At 46.0% G+C, this 19,375-nt stretch overlaps 1 protein-coding gene across 4 annotated transcripts in view; it reads left to right on the forward strand.

Moving 5' to 3' along the window:
- The window catches only part of MAPK10 (mitogen-activated protein kinase 10), a 231,352-nt gene that overhangs the window by 130,182 nt on the left and 81,795 nt on the right, over window positions 1-19,375 (forward strand). For all 4 annotated transcript variants that reach the window (XM_006115344.5, XM_006115340.5, XM_006115341.5 and 1 more), the window contains exon 4: window positions 7,261-7,430. In XM_006115344.5, coding sequence (XP_006115406.1) covers window positions 7,261-7,430 — 170 coding nt within the window. The remainder of the gene's footprint in view (window positions 1-7,260; window positions 7,431-19,375) is intronic.

Genomic DNA, 19,375 nt, shown 5'->3' on the forward strand with positions numbered 1-19,375 from the left:
ACAGGCTACTGGGCTAGATGGACCTTTGGTCTGACCCATTACGGCCGTTCTTATGTTCTTAGGTCACTCTCTTTTGGATGGCATAGAGAGTTGTGGGGCTATGGCCACTTTTGGAAGGACATCACTGGTGTTAGGTTCCGGTGTTCCTATGCAGATGTTTCCATCCCATTCTCTCCTTCTATATACCCTACATATCCAGGATAAAGTCAGCACCACCTGGACCGTGGTGAAATAGCTATCATATTAGTCTTGATTCAAAACTCATGCAAGTCAATGGAAGTCCTTCTCAGTGAGATTTGGGTCAGGTCCGCTAGCATTATGACAATACTTTATATAGATATACATTCTGTGACACCTTCAGAGCAGACAGTGACCAAATAATGGTGAACAGCAGGTGAATGCTAAAAGCCCTTGTGATGGCCAGCACCTGGTGACTAAAATGTTAAACTCAGGTAGCTAGCGGGGAAGGTGTTAGCAGAAAACCAGGAAAGCCAATAGGAAAGACAGTTGAAATCTGAATTGCATATAGATTCCTAGCTGGTTTTCCTTTGTGTAAGTTCTAAGATAAGAGTTGGAGGGAGCAATATGCAATAATCAGGACTATTTTGCCTCCAAAGTATTCAGGGCAAGTGGACTGAACTGTGAAGGGATCATGAGTAAGTAAGGGGAAAAATGGATATTTAGTTGTGATCAGGGTAGTTTTCTTTGTTTTGCTTCGCTCCCCCACTCACCATATTTAAGCTACAGCCGAAAGCGATTCTTTCTTTGTGTTTTGAAAGAAATAGCTCAAATGAGAATTTTCGCTCAACACTGATTGTGCACTGGTATATAAAAAGAATTGCTTAGTATTCATGCCAACACAGAATTTTACTCTCAAGCTCTAATTATCATTTTTGAGCTCTCTCAAGATGAATGTTGCATCAATTTTTCCCCCTCCCCCTGGATATTTATCCATATAGCATCATGTTATCAAGCAGTGTGAGGACAATAGCAGGTATCAGATTGCCCAAATCTACCTAAAACCTTTTCAATTTGTTTATAAAGTAACTATATTTATAGCATGAAATAATTTTACTAATAGTCTGATGCAATAATTAATTCTGGGTTGAGAATAGAAGACTTACAATATGAACTTTGTCTTCACTATACACAAAATGATAACAGAATAAAGCACATTGCAATCTATTTGACTTCTTAGAGCAGTGGTCTTCAACCTTTTTAAGCACGAGATCACTTTTTGAATTTAAGTGTAATCCAAGATCTACCTCAGACCCATATACCCTGACACTGCCTCCTTCGTGCCCCTTCCCCAAGGCCCCACCCCCTGCTCACTCCATCTTCCCTTCCTCTCCCACCCTCGCTCACTTTCACCAGGCTGGGGCAGAGGGTTGGGATGCAGGCTCTGGTCTTGGATTAAGGGATCTGGAGTGTGAAAGGGGCTCTGAGCTGAGCTTGGGGCAGGCAGTTGGGATGTTGGAGGGGGTTCTAGACAGGGGCGGATATAGGGCAGGGCGAATGGGGGGCCCAGCGGAGTTATGCTGCCCGGGGCCCCGCAAAACAGTCATCTGTCCCTGGTTCTAGATGCAGGCTTTGGGAGGGTGTTTGGATTCAGGGGTGTTTGGGGATAGGGCAGGTGCTTGGGGTGCAGAAGGGGGTTCATGACTGGGGCAGGGTTTCAGGATTTGGTCTCCAGCTGGGCCCTGCTTACCTCAGGTGGTTCCTGGGTGGTGGTGCAGTGGGGCTAAGGCAGGCTCACCCCTGCCCTGGCCCTGCACCACTCCCAAAAGCAGCCAGCAAACTCCATCCCAAGTCCTGCTGTGCCCCCTCTCTGATCTGTGGACATAGGACACACAGTGGGTGAGGGGGCACCCTGACTTCGGCACACCTCTTCTCCCTCCCTTGCCCTGCACAGAAAGCAAAGGCTCCTGAGGGAACAGCTCCAAGGCAAAGGGCAGAAGATGCACAGCAGTGGGGGGAGGGGCAGCTGTAGTGCTGCGCTTGATAACCTCTTGGCCAAACCTGTCAGGATCATCTGTCAGAGGCTCCAGGGTCCACCAGTAAATCCTGATCGACTGGTTAGTGACCCTTGATTTAGAGGTACCTGAGGTTATTCATGTCTTGCAGGGACATTGTATTAGAACCCAGCCTCTTACTTGCAGTTTGGGTATATAGGACTAAGCAAACCTTAAGTGCATTTCTGGTCAGCACAGAAGATTCAGGGCTTAAGCTTTACAGTGCATTTCAGAAATAGGCTCTATTTCTTTGCACTTATTTTTGAGATATTTAGGACTTTGTGTTGAAGTTTGGATTTGACACTGTGTCCGTATGGGTATGTCTACACTAGCCCCCTAGTTTGAACTAGGGAGGTTAATGTAGGCATTCGAAGTTGCAAATGAAGCCCGGGATTTAAATATCCCGGGCTTTATTTGCATCTTCCCGTCAGGGCGCCATTTTTAAATCCCCCTAGTCCGAACTAACTGCCCATGGCTACACGCAGCAGTCAAACATTAACTCGAACTAAGTCCTTCTCATTCATCCTAAATTATTTTTGTATCAGCAATGGGCTGGATGGATCAGAAGATGGCACTGTATTTGCTGATGACACAATGGAGGCTGATGGTAAGGAATCTGAGTCTGACTACAACATTGCTGATGTCTACAACCATGAAGGAGGAACTATGACTGAAACTGAGTTTAATGAACTGTTTGGTGTATTGGAGACTGACTCAGAGTTTGAACGGTTTTAAGACTTTAAATAAGTGCATTAGAATGATATGAGACCTTAAATCATGGATTGTAATTTTGAAGACATGTTTGTTCAGTTAATACAGCAGTTTTTTTGTTAGATTGCATTAAAATAAATTTACTAAAACTTTTGTGCGTTTCTTCTGACTCTGGTTAAGAGCTAGATAGATTCATGGAGGTTAGGTCCATTAGTGACTATTAGCCAGGATGGGTAAGGGTGGTGTCCCTGGCCTCTGTCTGGATGTGGGAGATAGGAGAGGGATCACATGAGGATTACCTGTTGTCTTCCCTCCCTCTTGGGCATCTGGTATTGGCCACTGTCGGCAGACAGGCTACTGGGCTAGATGGACCGTTGGTCTTACCCAGTATGGCCCTTATGTTCTTATATAGCAGAGTCTACAGCACGGCCACTTCCCAGCCCAGCAGGGCAAATCACTGGTGTGCTGGGATGTTTTATGCACATGGAGCAGGGATTGGCAAAAGCCTCTCAGTGAGCCAGATTTAGCCCACCCAGGGCTTTGATCTGGCTGCGAAGCACTTCCAGGCCCCTCCCCCTAGCGTATTGCCTAGGGCCCAGAGACACGCAAGCCCTTTCAACTGCTTTTATTTAAAGGGCTCGCAGCTCTTGGTTCCACTGGCCTTTTGCTTGGGAGGCACGCGCCTTTTCAATCGCTTCTATTTAAAGGGCTTGTGGCTGCCAGGCAACACAGCCACCCAACAAGCACAAGGCCTTTAAATAGAAGCAGTTGAAAAGGCTCGTGCATCTCTGGCCCCCAGGCAAAATGTTAGGGGGTGTGGCCTGAAGCTGTTCCAATTGGCAGCCAATGGGAGTTGAGGAAGCAGCATGGGCCAAGGGACGTGCTAGTCACTGCTTCCCACCACTCCCCTTGACATGGAATGGTAAATGGCAGTGACTGGGAGCTGACAGACTCCATGCCTGCAGACGCTTCACATGCATAAAATGTGCTAGCGGTTTGCCCTAATTGGCAAACTTCAATTTCCAGCCAACCTTTTCCCCCTATGGAAAAAATTCCAGTTACTGACCCATTCATAAGCTGACCCCCCCACTCTTCACAGCGGGATGTTTTTTCCAAAATTCAGCTCAGAAACAAGTATATACTGTTCTCAAGAATGCTATACAATTGTGTTAGTGTTCATAAAACTTGTGTTTGTTTGTTTGTTAAAGCTGTTCCCACTTTGGCTTGATGAATGCAGAAGTTGGGAGCCCACAAGAGCACTCCAAAACCTTACCTCTTTTTCCCCAAAAGAGCTTGAAAAGAAAAGAGGAAAAACAAGCTACAGTCTCTGGTAGCTGACCCCTCAGTCAGACATGAAGATACACACAGACAGACCTCCAGGACACACATCAACCAATACCGGTTACTTAAAAAACCCCAATATTTTATTATCAAAACAAAACTGCAGTTACAAGCATAGTAAATTGGCTAGATGGAAAGAGACACAATTGATATAGATACTCAGGGAAAGTCCCTGAGTTGAAGGCTTAGTTACAAAAGGGAAAAAAGGAACAGTTAGCAAGCTCAGACATTTCCAAATCCTCAAACAAGGAAAACAAACCTTGACGAACTAGCTAAACTTTTCCCTACTTACACATTGTAAGAAGTCCGTTCTTGAAGAGAGAAGTGTCTCCCATCTCCCTCAATAGCTGGAGAAACTGTTCCGAATCTCCAACAAAGAAGGGAGAGAGAATAACCCCTTTTCCAGTTTGAAATTCCTACCTGCATTGTTATTGGCTGACCACCCGATACCTTGCTAGTTACAGAGTTAACCCCTTAACAGGCAAGTAGTTAACCTGTGGAACTCCTTGCCAGAGGAGGCTGTGAAGGCTAGGACTATAATAGAGTTTAAAGAGAAGCTAGATAATTTCATGGAGGTTAGGTCCATAAAAGGCTATTAGCCAGGGGATAAAATGGTGTTCTTGGCCTCTGTCTGTCAGAGGCTGGAGAGGGATGGCAGGAGACAAATTGCTTGATCATTGTCTTCGGTCCACCCTCTCTGGGGCAGCTGGTGCTAGCCACTGTCAGTAGACAGGCTACTGGGCTAGATGGACCTTTGGTCTGACCCAGTACGGCCGTTCTTATGTTCTTAGTTACCAGCTGCTGGTCAGTTTGCATTCCAATCTCTGAAACCTGCCTTTTCTTGTAAGATCATAGCCCAAAGTGTTTAACTCTTCTTTCATGCTGGTTCAGTTTTATTTCAATGAAACTTCTGCTTGAGGAAAGACAGAGCTAAAATCGATAGTTCTTTAAGATTTGCTTTATCACTTAAAAATTTAACCATAGTACAGGCAGTCCCCGGGTTACGTACAAGATAGGGACTGTAGGTTTGTTCTTAAGTTGAATTTGTATGTAAGTCGGAACTGGTACATATTATAGGTGAAACTCTAGCCAAACATTTCTCCAGAGCTCAGTTTTATTCTCCCACACCTCACTTCCCTCAGTCCTTTATTCTCAAGCTGTGGTGTCTGCTGAGAAAAGCCGCTCCGAGTCTCCCTGGTCTGCTGGGGGGAAGCAACTAGTGCAGGGTTGCCTCACCCCGTTTGTAAGTAGGGATCTGATGTAAGTCGGATCCATGTAACCCGGGGACTGCCTGTACCAGATTCCTCCTCCTCAACAGATTCACTGTAGTGCAATCTGAGACAAGGGTCTAAAGCAAAGAATAGTTATTCACTGCTTTGCTCAATGAAAACTGCTCTATATCTCTCAGGATCAATACCATAATTGTTGCTTATTTTTTGTGCTGATCTGAAATAATGTTTGCCTTTGCCCTGATTTTCTGTCATAGTACTCTCCCCCCCCCCTCCCCCGGCCCCCCGTTAGGTAACTACTACATTTTTAAAAAATTAGAAGCTTAATTTCTTGTAGTGAGAGAGGAAAGTCAAACCAAAACACTTCAAGGGCACCATATGGAACCTTCCTGTGAAAGGCCTGAAGTACCAATATTAACATGTGTATATACCAATGGCTGGTATATACATGTCTGTTCTATAGAAGGTGGCTTAAGAAGGCTTTGTGACTTGCTTGGAGTATGGCTTGGATGAATGGACTGTAATGTGGATAGAAAGCTAACTAGATTGTTGGGCTCAACAAGTGGTGATAAATGGTTGGATGTCTAGTTGCAGCCAGTATCAAGTGGAATGTCCCAGGGTCAGTCCTGGGGCTGGTTTTGTTCAAAATCTTCTTTAATTACTTGTATAAGGGGATGGATTGCACCCTCAGAAAGTTCATGGAAGCTGAAGGTGGAGGAATACATGCTGGAGAGTAGGGATAGGGTCCAGAGTGACCTAGACAAATTGTAGGATTGGGCCAAAATAAAACTGTTGGGGTTCAACAAGGACAAATGCAGAATCTTGCACTTATGATGAAATAATCCCATGCACAGCTATAGGCTAGGGACTGACTAGCTAAGCAGCAATTCTATAGAAAAGGACCTGAAAATTACAGTGGATGAGAAGCTGGGTATGAATCAACAGTGTGCACTTGTAGCCGATCAGGCTAACCGTATATAAGGTGCATTAGTAGGAACATTGCCAGCAAATTGAGGGAAGTGGGTTTTTTTTCTATATTTGTCAATGGTGAGGCCACATCTGGAGTTTTGCATCCAGTTTTGGACCTCCCACTCCTGAAAGTATGAGGACAAGTTGGAGATAATCTAGTGGAGGGCAGCAAACATAATTAGGAGACGGGCACATGATTTATAAGCAGAGGCTGAGGGATTTGGGCTTATTTATTCTGCAGAAGAGACGAATGAGGAGGGAATTGATAGCAGCCTTCAACTACCTAAAGGAGGGGTTGCAAAAAGGATGGAGCCAGGCTATTCTCAGTGGTGGCAGATAATAGAACAAGGAGCAATGGTCTCAAGTTGCATTGGGGGGAGGTCTAGGTTGGATATTGGGGAAAACTATTTTACTAGGATGGTGGTAAAGCACTGGAATGAGTTCCCTTGCAGGTTTTTAAGGCCAGCCTTGACAAAGTTCTGGAATGATGTAGATGGAATTGGTCCTGCTTGGAGCAGGTGGTTGGACTAGATCCGGATTTTCAAACTTGGGTCGGTGGCCTGCTCAGGAAAGTCACTGGTGGGCCTTGAAGACCATTTGTTTATCTGTGTCCATAGGCACAGAGCCTCGCAGTTTTCATTGGCTGCGATTCGCCATTTCCAGCCAATAGGAACTGTGAGGCTCTGTGCCAATTGATGCTTAGATAAACAGAGTGTCTTGTGGCCCACCAGAGTTTTACCTGGGTGGGCCTGTGACCCAAGTTTGAAAACCCCTTAGACTAGATGACCTCCTGAGGTCTCTAATCTCCTATGATTCTATGACTTTGCAATGGAAGTTTCCTAGAGGAAAGAGTTTACTCTTGTATTTAAAAGACTTTGGGGAAAAAGTGAGCATAAAATGAAAGGAATACATATTTGGAAACTAAGCTCTCTTTCATTTTTATGCCGATGGTTTACTGGTTTTGGTTTTATCTTTTTGTCTACTCATCTCCATGACAGGGATTTGGGAAACAAGTGGATGTGTCATATATTGCCAAACATTACAACATGAGCAAAAGCAAAGTTGATAACCAGTTCTACAGTGTGGAAGTAGGTGACTCAACCTTCACCGTTCTCAAGCGCTACCAGAACTTAAAACCTATTGGCTCTGGGGCTCAGGGAATAGTCTGGTAAGTCTCTTCTGTTTCTTTTATTTGTGCTTTTAAATTGGATGTCTTTTGCATCTCTTCTGTGGTTGCTAAGATTGTAAAAGTAACAGTTAAGCACCAGACATCCCTAGATAAAACAAGCCTAGTGTTCCACTAAGAAATGTTGTGTGTGTTGTGAACTGTTGTATTGCATTTGTTTCTTCACAATAGCAAGTGTTAACTAGCAACTGTAATCCTTAGCTGCAGTTGAAATGCAAATTATATATCAAACAGACCCTGTAATTTCTACTACGGGTTGTCACTCCCTTAACTGAGACTCTCTGGTCTGGCAACATCTGTGGTCCAGCAGTTCCAGGATCACAGAGTCCAGGTATAAGGAGGTTGGCTGCAGGGCAGGAAGGTGGAGGGAGGTGCAGCTCAGCCAAGATCCCCCTGTTGAGGGAGAAGGGCACAGCAGGGAGTTCTTGTCCCTGCTGCTGGGCAGTAATGGGGGGCGGCAGCGGCCACTGAGTTCCAGCAGCCGCAGAGTCCTGCCAGCCCCAGAAGCTGTGGAGACTTGGTAGTCACGGAGCTCCAGCCTGGGGAGCCTTGGCTGGGCAGGCAGCAGCAGGGCTCAGCTGGAGTCCTAGCTGGGCCAGCATGAGGCATGTTGGGAGGGGCTTCCCCTAGTTTGGCAAATCCCTTGTTTGGGGCCAGTGAGGTCCCAAGGGTGCTGGACAAGAGAGGTCCAACCTGTACTGGTGCAAAAAAGTCACTGAGATCTCTTTAGAAACTAGTTACATCCCATGGCATCTGTGAAACTTTCACACATCTACATGATAGATGTTTTCCTTTAAGTGACATTTCAATGCAATCTGCAAATAATCCACATAAATTATGGAAATGTTATAACTGTTTTTATAAATGTTAATAAAATTCATGGAGTAAATAACCATTTAAATAATCACATTTACAGCTTATGTGACATTTTCTTTTACATTTGTTTCTGCCGTTTTACAGATGATCTTTTCCTTTTGCTTACCAGTTGTTCATAGTGTGAAGCCCTCTAGCCAGGGTACTCAGCATATTTGTTTTAGACAGCAAATAATTCCTCCCACTATTTTGTCATAAATGTCCTTTTCTGTCTATCTTCTCTGACATCGCAGTAGTGTGAATTTAATGCAGTGCTACTTTACCACGAAATAGAATGGCAGAAACACTAACTTTCTTTTAATACAAAGTAGGGATGTAACAGTGTAATCGATTAACTGATTAGCAGAAGCTTATCAGTTAATGCTATAGACTGTACACATTTTCACACACACACACACACACACACACACACACACACACACACACACACACACACACACTCACACAACCAGACACACACACAACCAGACACACACAACCACCAGTAAATAGTAAATTTTTTAGCATGCTGGCCAGCATCCCGGCTCAGTACTGGCTTGCGCCGGGTCTGGGACCTACCCCTGTTGAGGCTCTACTTTTAAAGAGTATTAGGAGCCAGGAGGGCAGGCAGCCCGGCCCAGTTGCAGCATGTGCCCGGCCCAGGAGCTCAGACTGCCCCACCCCCAGACAGGGGCTGCTGCCACCCCATGCTGCTGCTTCTGTATCAGAGGCAGCAGCATGGGGTGATAGGCAAGTAAGTGGTCCATGAGGGGAGCTTGCAGACCAGCTCCCGCCTAGCACCCCATGCTGCTGCCTTTGATACAGAGATAGCAGCATGGATTGGCAGGGAGCTCCTTGGGAGTGGGACCAGGGACTATAGAATAGTCGACTAACCGCTAAAAATTCATGCGGTTAATCAACTGTTCAATTAACCAATATTTAACATCCCTAAAGGCAAGTGCAATTCCACTAAAAATTATCAGTGAATAATGTCGTCTGTACTAAGGATGTTAAAATGCAATTATGTGGCTAATAATACAGCTGATAACATTTGTATATGATTAGTCGATAAGTGCTTCTGTAGAGCCACAGTGGATGTAGCTCCAGGAGCCAAATCAAGCTGGGACTGAGCAGTCCTGGCTTGTGCTGGCTCCGAAGCCACCTGCACTGCGGCTCTGCCTTTTAAATGTTGGCTGGGCTCTTATACAATTAAAATGCAGAGGTGCAATGATCAGCACAAGCCTGGACTGCTTGGTCCCGGCTTGTGCTGAGTCCAGCGGCCCCTGTGAGCTGCAGCCAGGGCTGACCACAGACAAGGGCTGCTGCTGCCTGAGCAGTTACTGCCCACCGCCAGCCCTGACCTCCCTGAACAGGGGTTGTTTGGTGGCAACAGCCCCTGTCCATCGGGGGGAGGGGGGGTAGCTTCCTGCTGGGACCCCTGCAAACAGCAGCTACTTCGCAACAGTGTCCCCTATTCCCCCCTCACAACCTCTGATAAAGGCAGTGGGGCAGGAGGCAGCAGCCCAGAGACAGTGCTGGAGGGAAACAGCTTTTAAGCTGGCTCCCCCCAGCACCAGCTCCTGTTCCCCCCCCTTGCTGCCCCTCATTGCAGTGCCACCCCCACATGCTTCTGAGAGCTCGTGGTAAGCAGGGATGACTTGAGTCCTTGCTGGCCTATGCTCCCTGCAGCACTTCTGCTTTTGAAATGTACAAGAGCCCTCAAGAAGTGCCTGCAGCGGGAACTGGTGCAAGGTCCCCACTTGCACTGTTTCCTGCTGTGCCTCTGCCTTCCCTGCCCCCTGCAGAGACGGTGGTGGGGGGGAACCAGCTTTATCCATTCCCCCCAGCATCGGCTCCTGCTCCCCCCCTTGCTGCTTTTCTCTGATAGAGGCAGCAAGTGGAGGGAAGTGATTAGTCAAGTTGACTAGTTGCTTACATCCCTAACCTGTATCTTCCACCCCTTCCAAGACTCCATCACAGAACCTATGCCTCTTTCACTGACCAAATTGAGAACTTATTTACTGTTTTATTATGTATTTTCAATTTTGTTTACAATCATATTTTAGAAAGAAATATAATAATTTATGTATTAAGTGCTTTTATTTGTTTTCCCAAGATATTTTTTCTTCTCTTCCTACATAGTACTTTATATTGTTGTGAAACTCTTTTCTCCCCTCAAATCAGATTTTCCTATGCCTATCAATTTGCTATAAAGTTCAATTATGAGCAACAAAGAACAGATCAAACTAAAAGCATCAAAATCAATAACATTCTGAGATGTTTCATACTGAGATTTAATAGGTAAGAAATCTGAATGCCTTAAGCACCTTCGTTCCCGTAAACAAAGCAACCCAAACACCACCTGTTAGGGCTGTTCCACGCTCTGGCACTCTGAGTACAGAAAATAGGGGCTAACAAAGAGCTCAAAAGAAAAAAAAAAACTTTTGCCTCTACAGGCACTAATTACCAAAACTTCCCAGAGTCACAGATTCCCTGGCTCTGAGAAATAAACAAACAAACAAGCTGCCACTATCCAGTGATTTTTTTTTTTAATCAGTAAAACCAGGGGTGAACACTTTAACCAATCCCTAGGGGTACCCCAAGTCCAAAAGAGCTTGAAAAGAGAAAAATAAGCTGCAATTTCTGGTAGCTGACCCCTTAGTTGGAGGCATGTGTGCACGCGCACGCACACACACACACACACACACACACACACACACACAAAATCAAATCATCACCTTACAAAAAGTGATTTTTATTACAAAACAAAAGATAAACTTGATAAGGCATACTTGGTTGCTAGATGTTACGGAGCAACTAAGGAAAACAAATTAAAACACAGAGAAAAGTCTCTGAGCACAATGCAAGGTAGTAAATGGGGAGGGGGAGGCATAAATTCACACAGAGTAGTTCAAACCAAATCACAAAATAAAGAAAAATTACCCTAGATGACTAGATTCACTTTTCCTTTTACTTCCAATTTTTTCTTTGTTCAGTCCACCTCTATACCCCCAATTCATTAGAGCCAGATCCCCCAGCTATTTCACTAGGAAACTATTTCACTAATGTAGTCCCCTTACTAAAGGTGCCTCTGATTTTTTTTCTGGGAGGATCCTGTGTGCTGCAATCTAGCCCTAGAGACTACAACTCCCATGAGCCCTTGAGAACACCAGGAAAAGAGGGCTTGTCTGGGCATGTTGAGAGAGGGCATAGCAGTCTGGGGCTCTCCATTTTGGGAGAGGGGAGCCAGGCTGCTGTGGAAGAGCCTTATATCCAGTCCAGGAGCTGTTGTGTGGCAGCTACATCCTTGGATCTAGCAGGCTGCTTCAATTGCTGCTGATTGCCCTAGGTGGGAGAGACCCTGGCTGTGCCTGTGGCTGTGAAGGGCTACTCAAATCAGCACACAGGAGGAGGCTGTAAGTAAATGGGCTCTTTGTGAAAGTGCTGACAGGGACAGACCTCAGACATATAAATTAACTCTGGGTCCAAAGAGAGGCAGAGTGTTCAGCCCTGTGAACCAGAGTTGCTGGCATTTGGTGGAGCCTGCTCTAGTGGCTGAGGGAGTTTACAGCTGGCTGGTCAGTTACACACACAGAATGTATACAGAACCTCCAATCCAGCTGCAGACCTTCAAGCTCATGCAAGCAAGTGTCTGGGACTCTGAGTCCAGAGGAGTGCATACTCTGGGGTGGGATAAATGGTAGTAGTGCAAATGCCAGATAGATAAGTTCCTATTATTTCTGTGTATTTGTTAATGTTGTTTGTTGTTAATATGTTAAACCCTGTTTCTTTAAGTTAAGTAAAGGTGTGTTAGTTCTAATGTAATCAATCAGATGTATATTATTTATAATTTGTAATTGTCGTCCTGGAGTTAGATCCAGAGTATTGTTGGAATAATTTTATTCCTGGATCAGAGGGGTAGCCATGTTAGTCTGAATCTGCAAAAGCGGCAAAGAGTCCTGTGGCACCTTATAGACTAACAGAAGTGTTGGAGCATAAGCTTTCGTGGGCAAAGACCCACTTCGTCAGATGCATCTGATGAAGTGGGTCTTTGCCCACGAAAGCTTATGCTCCAACACTTCTGTTAGTCTATAAGGTGCCACAGGACCTCTCGCCGTTTTTATTCCTGGAGGCTCCCAAGGCACACCATTACGTGTGTACAGGGCCAGCCATGTGGCGGCACCACCATTGTATATTCTTTGAGCCAGGGGCTGCAGCAAGGGGGTGGCTTGGGAATCCCAAACTAAACAACATCACCACTGGGGTACTCAGGGTCTCCTTTTATGTTAAAACCATCAGGCACCCAGGCATACCTGTGAGTGTGACCTGCTTCCGAGTAACCCAGAAAGGAAAAAGGGAATTACACTAGAAGAGTGGTGAAGCACTGGAATGGGTTACCTAGGGAGCTGGTGGAATCTCCATCCCTAGAGGTTTTTAAGTCTTGGCTTGACAAAGCCCAGGCTGTGATGATTTAGTTAACGTTGGTCCTGCTTCAGGCAGGGGTCTGGACTCAATGACCTTCTGAGGTGTCTTCCAGCCCTAGGATTCTATGATAGTAATCCCATGGTAGCATTTCATGGCTTCTGTTAAGAAATTAGTCCTTGAGTCTGTGAGGACCGTGGAGGGCCAACCTACCCTGGCAAAGATATCTGTTAGTTCCTGGCACGCATTCCTAGCAGTAGTGCTTCCTAGACCTGCTGCTTTAGGCCATCTGGGGGGCAAAATCCACAAGAGTCAGTATAAACTGTTTCCCTCTGGAGGTGTTTTTAGGGAAAGGACCCATAATATCCATAGCTGGAATAATGGGGAGGAGCTGGAGAGGTGCCTTGACCTGGTCTTGGGGCTTCCTGGCCCACCTTACAAGTATGGACATAACCAGCCATCTCCTTGCCCATTTCCTCCATTAGGATGACCTTCTCAACCGGTCTTTGGTTCTGTTCACCCCAGCATGGCCAGTGGGGTGATCATGGGGTAAGCTCAAGAGCTTTTCCAGGTACTTAGTTGGAACTACCAATTGTCTTTGAGGATGCCAGTCTTCCTTGTTCCCACCAGAAAGAGAATCTCAGTATAAAAGTCCTTTTTCTACCACAAACCTGGACCTGTTAGAAGATCTGAGAGGCAGTGGTTCACTTCTGGCTCCCATCCAAGCTCCCTTAAGGCTCTCATCTGCTTTCTGTTCTACCTGGAACTGCTCTCTCAATGCTGGAGACGTTGGTTCCTCCCTGGGTTGCACCTGGGCTTGGTCCCCCCGGAAGTGATACAGGTGAAGTGGGTATCTCTACGGGTGGGGAACCACTTTCTGCTAGTGCACTGGGTTGTGTTGCAGGCTCAGGTGTGGTCTCTTATGCAGATTCAGCTGTGGCTGCAGACTCTGCGGCATCCTCTGTGGCTGGTTCCTATCCTAGCACTGGCTGCTTCGCCAGTTCCAGCTCTTGGGCTCGTTCCACCTGGAGTTCAGGAACTGGATCCACTGTTGCTATTGTAGTTGCTGGCTCCATCACTTCTATCTGGGTCCCCTGTGCTGGGGTGTCTGGGTGCACAGATTGGTCCTTGGTAGGAGGCTCAGGAACGGTCTTAGGTATGGAGGCCTGCTTAGCTTTGCTGTGAGTGGCCACTCCCACCCTCCAGGCCTGTTTTACATGGTTGGCTAGGTCTTTCCCCACCAGCATAGGAATGGGGTAGTCATCATAAATTGCAAAAGTCAACTCTCTGACCAGTCCTTGTACTTAACTGGCAACTCAGCGGTAGTCAGGTCAAAAGGGTCTGCCTTGAAGGGTTAAATGGTGACTAGGGCCTTTGGGTCAATGAATTTGGGGTCTACTAAGGATTGGTGGATCACTGACCCTGTGCTCCGGTGTCCCTCCATGCAACAATCTCCCTTCCATCCACACTCACAGTCTCCCTTTGCTCTGGGGGTATGCATGAGGCATCTGGACCTGAGGTTTCTTGGGGTGACCCTGGTGTGATGAGCTGCCTTCTGTTGGTGCTCATGGGACAGTTGGCCTTTACCTGTCCCAGTTCATTACATTTAAAACATCCCATGACTGGTGTATCACTGGTGCGAGGTGGGTTGCCAGAGGATGGGGTGGAGGGACGAGGGGATATGTGTGTTCTCCCTTGAGGAGGATAGGGCCCTTCCCTGCAAGGTGGATTCTTGGATGGCCCCATGTTGTGGGATGCCATCTCTGGGCACCCATTCTGATACTCCCTTAACTGGCTGCTAGTTTTATTTTCCTCGATCACCTCCATCCACCTGGCTCCTATATCTTCTACCTCTGTAATATCCTTAGTGTTGCCATCTCAGAAGTATCTCTGGAGCATTATGGGAAGGCCTTCTAGGAGCTTTTCCATTTGCATCAGGAGAGCTAGCTCTTCCATAGTCTTAACAGTTGCTCCTGATAAACATGCATCCTAGTTCCTTTTACTCTCGTAGGCAACTTGGGGCACTGTCATACTTGGCTTCCACCTTAAGGCTCTATAGCAGTGATGGGCATCTTCAGCGGTGAGTCCCATCCTAAGTCTGACACTGTTTAAAAAGTTCATAGTCATTCATGTTTCCCCTGGGCATTTCAAGTGCCACTTGTGTTAGGGATCCACTGAGTTGTGATTTCAGCTCTACAATGTACTGGTCTTCGGACTTTTTCAAAACTTTCTAAGAAGGCCTCTGCATCATCTCCTACCCGGTATATTGGGTATTTCCTGGGCTGCAGAGTATTAGTTGGAGCAGGGTGGAGTACCTGGAGTGTCCTACTTTTTAGTTTTCTCCATTTCAACTTTTAACCACTTCATTTCCAAGTCTTCCTTTCCAATTCCGCTTGCTTCATCTGTAGGGGAGGAATTCCATCTCTTTCTCAGTTAGAGATCTGCCTGCCTCAAGGGCACTCTCTCAATCCGCTGTTCCTGCCCCCTCAAGGTTACTTCCCCCTGGTCTCTCAGGAACATTCTCCTGTCTCCCCTCCTCGGTGTAGGAGTCTTCCCTGGGGTTGGACATCTTGTCCTGCTCTGAGGCAGTTTACACCTCAGGTTGTCGCTTTGGGAGGGTTGGTTGCTCTCGGGTTACTCTGCCAACCGCAAAAGCATACACTAGGCTGTTTTCCTGCCCTGTTCTAGCCTAGCTATCCATTTGCCCCAAAAGCTAGAAAAATAAAACAAAACACTGTTTGGTTTGGACTCTGTCTATGTAGATTTAATCTTCTGTGTGCCTTTCTCCAAGGCAGCAGCAAAAAAAGAAAGGGGGGGAAAAAACCCTCCAAAGCTTCCAAACAGCAAAACAAGAAAAAAATGTCCTTTTAAAATCCTGAGGTCTGTGTTCCTGGTTCAAAATGATCCCACTTCTCTGCCACCATGTCAGGGCTGTTCCCTACTCTGGCACTCCAAGTGCAGAAGATTGGGGCTCGCAGAGAACTCAAAATAAAAAAAACCCTTTGCCTTTACAGGTACTGGTTTCCAAAACTTCCCAGAGTCATAGATTCCCTGGCTCTGAGAAATAAACAAACAAGCTGCCACCACCAAGTGATTTTTTTTAATCCCTAAAACCAGGGGTGAACACTTTAACCCACCCCTGGGGTACCCCAAGCTCTTTTGCCCCAAAAGAACTTGAAAAAGAAAAGAGACAAAAAAGCTGCAGTCTCTGGTAGCTGATCCCTCAGTTGGAGGCATGCAGATACACACAGATAGACAGAGCTTCTGGGACACAAGAATCAAATCATCACCTTACAAAAAGTGATTTTTATTACAAAACAAAAGATAAACTTGATAAAGCAGACTTGGTTGCTAGAATGTTACAGAGTAACTAAGGAAAACAAATTAAAATACAGAGAAAAGTCTCTGGGCACAATGCAAAGTAGTAAATGGAGAGGGGAGGCATAAATTCACACAGAGCAGTTCAAACCAAACCACAAAATACAGAAAAATTACCCTGAAAGTGACTAGATTCCCTTTTCCTTTTACTTCCAATTTTCTCTTTGTTCAGTCCACTCCCATGCCCCAAATTCTTTGGAGGCATTTTGTCCTGTCTGCGTTTAAATCATTCTGTGTCTCTCAACTCCTGGTTTATCTCTCCCACACAAGGAAGGCAGCCAAGGGATCTATATCCAGTTCAAATCTCATCCCTCTAGCTCGATTGGTTCTCCTGGCCCCCTGGCCAACACCTTTCCTAGCTTTCTGAGTTTATCCCCTTAGTCACAGGGTGCCGATCAGCACTCCCCCTGTCCATTACATCACCCAACAAACAAAATGTATGCTAATAAAAATCCCCTTGAATTAATGGATAAAACTGCAAAAGGGCCAATAGTGTTTTGGGTAGCAGATACAAAGGTATCACATCATGGGTTAGGAAAATAAGATTAATTTCTGTAGAGAATCTGAAATATTGTTGGCTACAGTTTACCCAGAAGCATATTGACAAACTGTTAGATGCAAAGGAAGATTCATCCTTGCTATGGTGGGATAAAATGGTTTATTAACAAAGACAGATTCTAAGAGGTATCTGTAACTTAGCTATGAGAAAAACAAGTGGGAAGATATTCCAAAATCCTACAGCTATTTGAAGGGTGTAAACACCAAAGGCGGAAATATGTTTTGAGTGATGCATGTGGATATATCTAGAAGCAATGGGATGATGTTAAGAAAAGGCAAATGTAGGCTGACAGCCTTCCTGTCAGTGAGATTTATTAGACTGTGGAACACTCTCCCAAAAGAAAGGTGGAAGCCTTGTTGCTTGGAACTTTTAAATCTGGATTGGCCAAAATATAAAGAACATGGACTTTAAGGATTTTTCCTTACATTAACAAAGAGATGGATTAGGGGATCTTTTTAATCCTGGATTCTATTATTCTAGAAGATTGTGGTGGGGTGGATATACCCCACACTAAAGAGAGGGGGGAGAAAGGTCTTTTGGGCCGAGGAAGCACCACCCCTTTTAACCAACTGGGCATGCTCCTGGTGTGGGGTCTGTATAAAAGGCCTGGGTATAGCTCATTCAGGGGGAACTGCAAGCAGGGAGGGAGCTCTGGAGTTCGTGAGGCAGCTTGGGCATTGCAGCTGCCCTCTGAGCAGCAACCTTTGCAGCCGTCCCCAGAGCCACGGCCCTGGCAGCCGCCACTGCAGGTGCCTCTGGAGGAGCAAGCCCAGCAACCATCGCCCCAGCTGGACCTGGAGCAGCTGGCCCAGCCCCATCCTCCTCGGGAGCAGCAGACCCTGCTGCAGCTGCCACGACCCCAGAGACCGCCCCCGACCCAGGGGAGAGGCGGCCACAAAGCCCAGGGACCCTGTGCCACACTCCGGGGACTGAACTACTCACCAAAGAGGGTAGGAAGCAGCCCAGGGCCAGGGGTGACCCTTCCGGGAGCTCAGCGGGTCTCGGGCGGACTTCCCGCTGAGCTGGCAGTGCAGTTTCCATTGCCAACAGGGCCTTGGGCTGGGACCGGGTGGAGTGGGAGGGCCTGGGCCCCCCTTCCCTCACCCCAACTGGTGTCCAGCTCTCCAGTAGCCGGGGAGAGCCCTCCCGCAAGTCAGGCCTCTAGGCACTGAACTTTGTGACTAGGCCCACAGAGGCCGTATTTCCCCTGAGAGAGGGGCACTGAACGTGAGATTGAGCTCACATAGGGGTACGCCCCAGGGTAGGGAGGCACGCCCTGTAACAAAGTTGTACTGTATTTAGCTGTGTCGGAGCATAAAAAAAACGGATTTTTTTTTTTGTGTGTGTGGTGTGAATGGAGAAGTGCTTTGGTACAGTCTGGAAAAGGTATGCGAGAAATAACCATAACTGGCAAGATTATAATTTAATAACATTAGCCAAGAACCACACTGATACATAGTTTTTGGAAACATTCCCCGCCAGTTGAAAAGAAGCAATAGATACAATGACATCTCACAAAAGTGGGACCGCCTTCATTTTCTTCTCCCACATGAGTAACAGCACTGCAGTTTTTGTGCCAAGATATTGGGAACAGCTGCTTTTCCTTCCCCTTCTCCCATAGCTATTTTTTTCTGAAAAATGATCGAACTTGGAATCATGTGAAAGGCAGAGAGCCTCAAAAGCAATGGTGACAGTTGGCTCTGGTAGAGTTTTCTTTCCTAACTCATCTTGTTCTTTAGATGAGAGAAATGCTGACAGTCTCTATGTAAATAAAAGGGAAGACCTATGCCATGTTATTGTTTTAATTCCAATAGCTATGAATATGTTACATCTGCTTATTTGTTCCTCAGGAACACTCAGAGATTTCAGGGACTCAGTTCTAGCTCTTGTCAGAAGTGCTTGGTGTTAGGGACTGGATTAGTAGTATCAGATCAGGTGGTTCCTGTGCCATTCTGTCTAGTCTAGATACACTATGATGACTTAAGAATGGGGGACCCAGATGCAGTACCTCCCGCAGTGCTACTTATGGCTAGTCTAAAAATAGGTGTGTACATTATATCTGTGATGTATTTTCATATACCGTCAGGTACCAAAAGTTAACAGGGTATCTGGCTACACACAAAGCCATCTGTTCATGCTTAAGACTTAAGAACACACTATGGTAAATTAGCCAGGCCCCTCATCTAGTCCTCCATTGGAAGATTTGGTCATGGTTCTGCATGGCTCCTGGGAAGATCCAGGTTGCCTAAGGCCCTTTCTTCCTAGAACAGCCATAGGAGAGGAAGAGGATTTAGGGGAACTAAGTACTAAGGTTTTTTAAGATACCAGGGTGATAGAACATAAAAGGTAATATATGGTACTAGCAGATGTACCCAGCATTGCTCAGGTCTGTAACTCAAATAATGTGTGTTTTTTGGGAATGAGAAATAAAAGGAAAATGTACATTCTTTATTTAAATGATTTCTTTCATTTTTCAAAAATGAAGAAGAAAATAGTTTGTACTAATAAAAGAAAGAAAGTGATTCAAATGTTAGAGCTTCTTGGTAGACAGTAGGGCAGGGGTGGAGAGCTCACAGCAGGCAGTTCGGGTGGTGGGGGGGACTCATGGCAGGGGATGGGGTTCAGGAATAGGGATGTTAAATTTAGATTAATTAACTAATCGACTAGTCGATGGAATTTCTATTGACTATTCTATTAGTTGATAAAGGTGCCTCCA

The sequence above is a fragment of the Pelodiscus sinensis genome, chromosome 4 (assembly GCF_052426305.1).
Source record: "Pelodiscus sinensis isolate ZL-2025 chromosome 4, ASM5242630v1, whole genome shotgun sequence".
NCBI lineage: Eukaryota > Metazoa > Chordata > Testudines > Trionychidae > Pelodiscus > Pelodiscus sinensis.